The sequence below is a fragment of the Microtus ochrogaster genome, linkage group LG1 (genome assembly GCF_000317375.1).
Source record: "Microtus ochrogaster isolate Prairie Vole_2 linkage group LG1, MicOch1.0, whole genome shotgun sequence".
Classification (NCBI taxonomy): Eukaryota; Metazoa; Chordata; class Mammalia; order Rodentia; family Cricetidae; genus Microtus; species Microtus ochrogaster.
In genome coordinates this window covers 32,987,567-32,989,480 of record NC_022027.1, presented here as the reverse complement: position 1 = coordinate 32,989,480, position 1,914 = coordinate 32,987,567, and the positions used below count along the sequence as shown (strand labels likewise).

At 50.6% G+C, this 1,914-nt stretch overlaps 1 protein-coding gene across 1 annotated transcript in view; it reads left to right on the top strand.

Annotated features, from left to right (window-relative positions):
- The first annotated feature begins 159 nt into the window (after positions 1-159).
- Positions 160-1,914, top strand: part of Spink2 (serine peptidase inhibitor, Kazal type 2) — a 10,102-nt gene continuing 8,347 nt past the window's right edge. Inside the window, exon 1 of the mRNA XM_005359399.2 lies at positions 160-214. Coding sequence (XP_005359456.1) covers positions 160-214 — 55 coding nt within the window. The remainder of the gene's footprint in view (positions 215-1,914) is intronic.

Here is a 1,914-nt window from a genome sequence, read left to right as displayed (position 1 = left end):
ATGGTGTATAGAAGAACAGGGACATGGTTGTTCCCATGCATGGTGTATAGAGGAACAGGGGCATGGAGGTGCCATGTGTGTAGTGCTGAGCATGCATAGTGTACAGAGAAAGAGGGGGCATGGTGCGGTGTGTAAAGTGTTGGAGTATTTGCAAGGGTGATGGGCATGAATGAGGTGTATGGAGAGGTAGATAGTGAGTTGTGTGGGGCTGAAGGTATGTGGCGGGCTAGAGTGTCTGGACGTTGAAAGGGTTGTGGGGTGTGTGTGGAAGGCTGGTGTATGGAGTGGTGTGGTGGGATATGTTGGGGATGGAGTATTTAGAGTAGAGGTAGGGATGTGTGTGGGATATAGAAAAGTGGAAGAGTGGGGGTCTGTTTGTGGGATGTATTGTCATGAGAAGTCTGGGGGTTGGGTTTGGGGTATGTGGAAGGGTGGAGAGGTGGTGCATTGTGTGCTGCGTACAGGAAGGATATGTGGAGATGGGATGTGGGATTCCCCTCTGTATGCTGGGAATACCATTGGTTAATAAAGAAACTGTCTTGGGCCTGAGCAGAGAAGAACAGCTAGGCAGGGGAAACTAAACTGAATGCTGGGAGAAAGAAGGTAGAGTTAAGGAGATGCCATGTAGCTCCATCAGAGACAGACACTGGATGAACACTGCTGGTAAGCCACAGCCACATGGCGATACACAGATTAATAGAAATGGGTTAAATTAATATGTAAGAGCTAGCTGATAAGAAGCTAGAGTTAATAGGCCAAGCACTGATTTAATTAATACAGTTTTATGTGGTTATTTTGGGGCTGCGCAGCGGGGAACAAACAAGCGGCCTAGACAGAGTTTCTTTGTGTTACTCTGGCTGTCCTAGAACTAGCTCTGTGGTCCAAACTGGGCTCAAACTCACAGAGACCCACCTGCTTCTGCCTCCCAAGAGCTGGGATTAAAGGAGTGCACTGCCACTGCCAAGAGAGGGGTACCACCACTGTCTGGAGAGGGGTACTTTGACGGTTTGTGTGTGTGTGTGCTGGGGTGTGGAAGACTGGGGAGGTAATGGTCTGTGGGAGTGTGCATGGATTGTGAAGGTTTGAAGGGTGGTGGGTATGGGAGGAAGGGGAAGTGGAGGGGTGGTGGGCTGTCTGTTGGTTTTTGTGGGGGATGTTTGAAAGACTGAGATATTTAGAAGGTTGAAAGCGTGGTGAGTAGTTAGGGTGTGTAGGGGGTATGTGGAGAGTGTAGTATTGGAGAGAATGTAGGGGTTACGTGGGAGTATGGTATGGTATGTTTGGGGTGGTTTGTTTGGAAGGATCGTAGAGGTATGTGGGTTGTGTCAAAGGGGTGTGTGTGTGTGTGTGTGTGAAATGAGTGAGTTGGGAGCATATGCAGTGTGTGGAGGAGTTGAGAGGTTGGGATGTCGGGGCATTGTAGAGATGTGGAGAATTTGGATGGCTGGAGGAGGGGGGTGTGTGTAATGAGTGTGTGGGGTATGTAGTGGGCTGGAGGGGTGGTGGAGTGTTTAGATGGGTTGTGGAATGAGGGATTGTATGGTGGGTGGGTGGGGTGTGCGGATGTATGAGGTGGGTGAGGGGTGGTCAGAGGTGTGTGGAGGGTTGGGATGTTTGGAATGGTAAGGGGTGGTGGATTGTATGGGGTATGAAGGTCGGGGGGGTTGGGTTGGAGGGGTGGCAGGGGTTGTTTGGAGTGTGAAAAGGTGGGGTGTAGGAGTGTGTGCAAGGGTAAGGTGTTTGTTGGGGTATGTGAAGGGGTGGTGGGTTATCTAACAGGGATATTTGCAGGGATGTGGGTGAGGAATGGCTTAGAGGGAGTTGTATGGAAGTTTGGAGCAGTGGTGGGAAGTGTGTGGAGGGGTAGAGGTGTGTATGGGTCTATGGAGAAGTGGTGGAGCGTGTGTGTGTGTG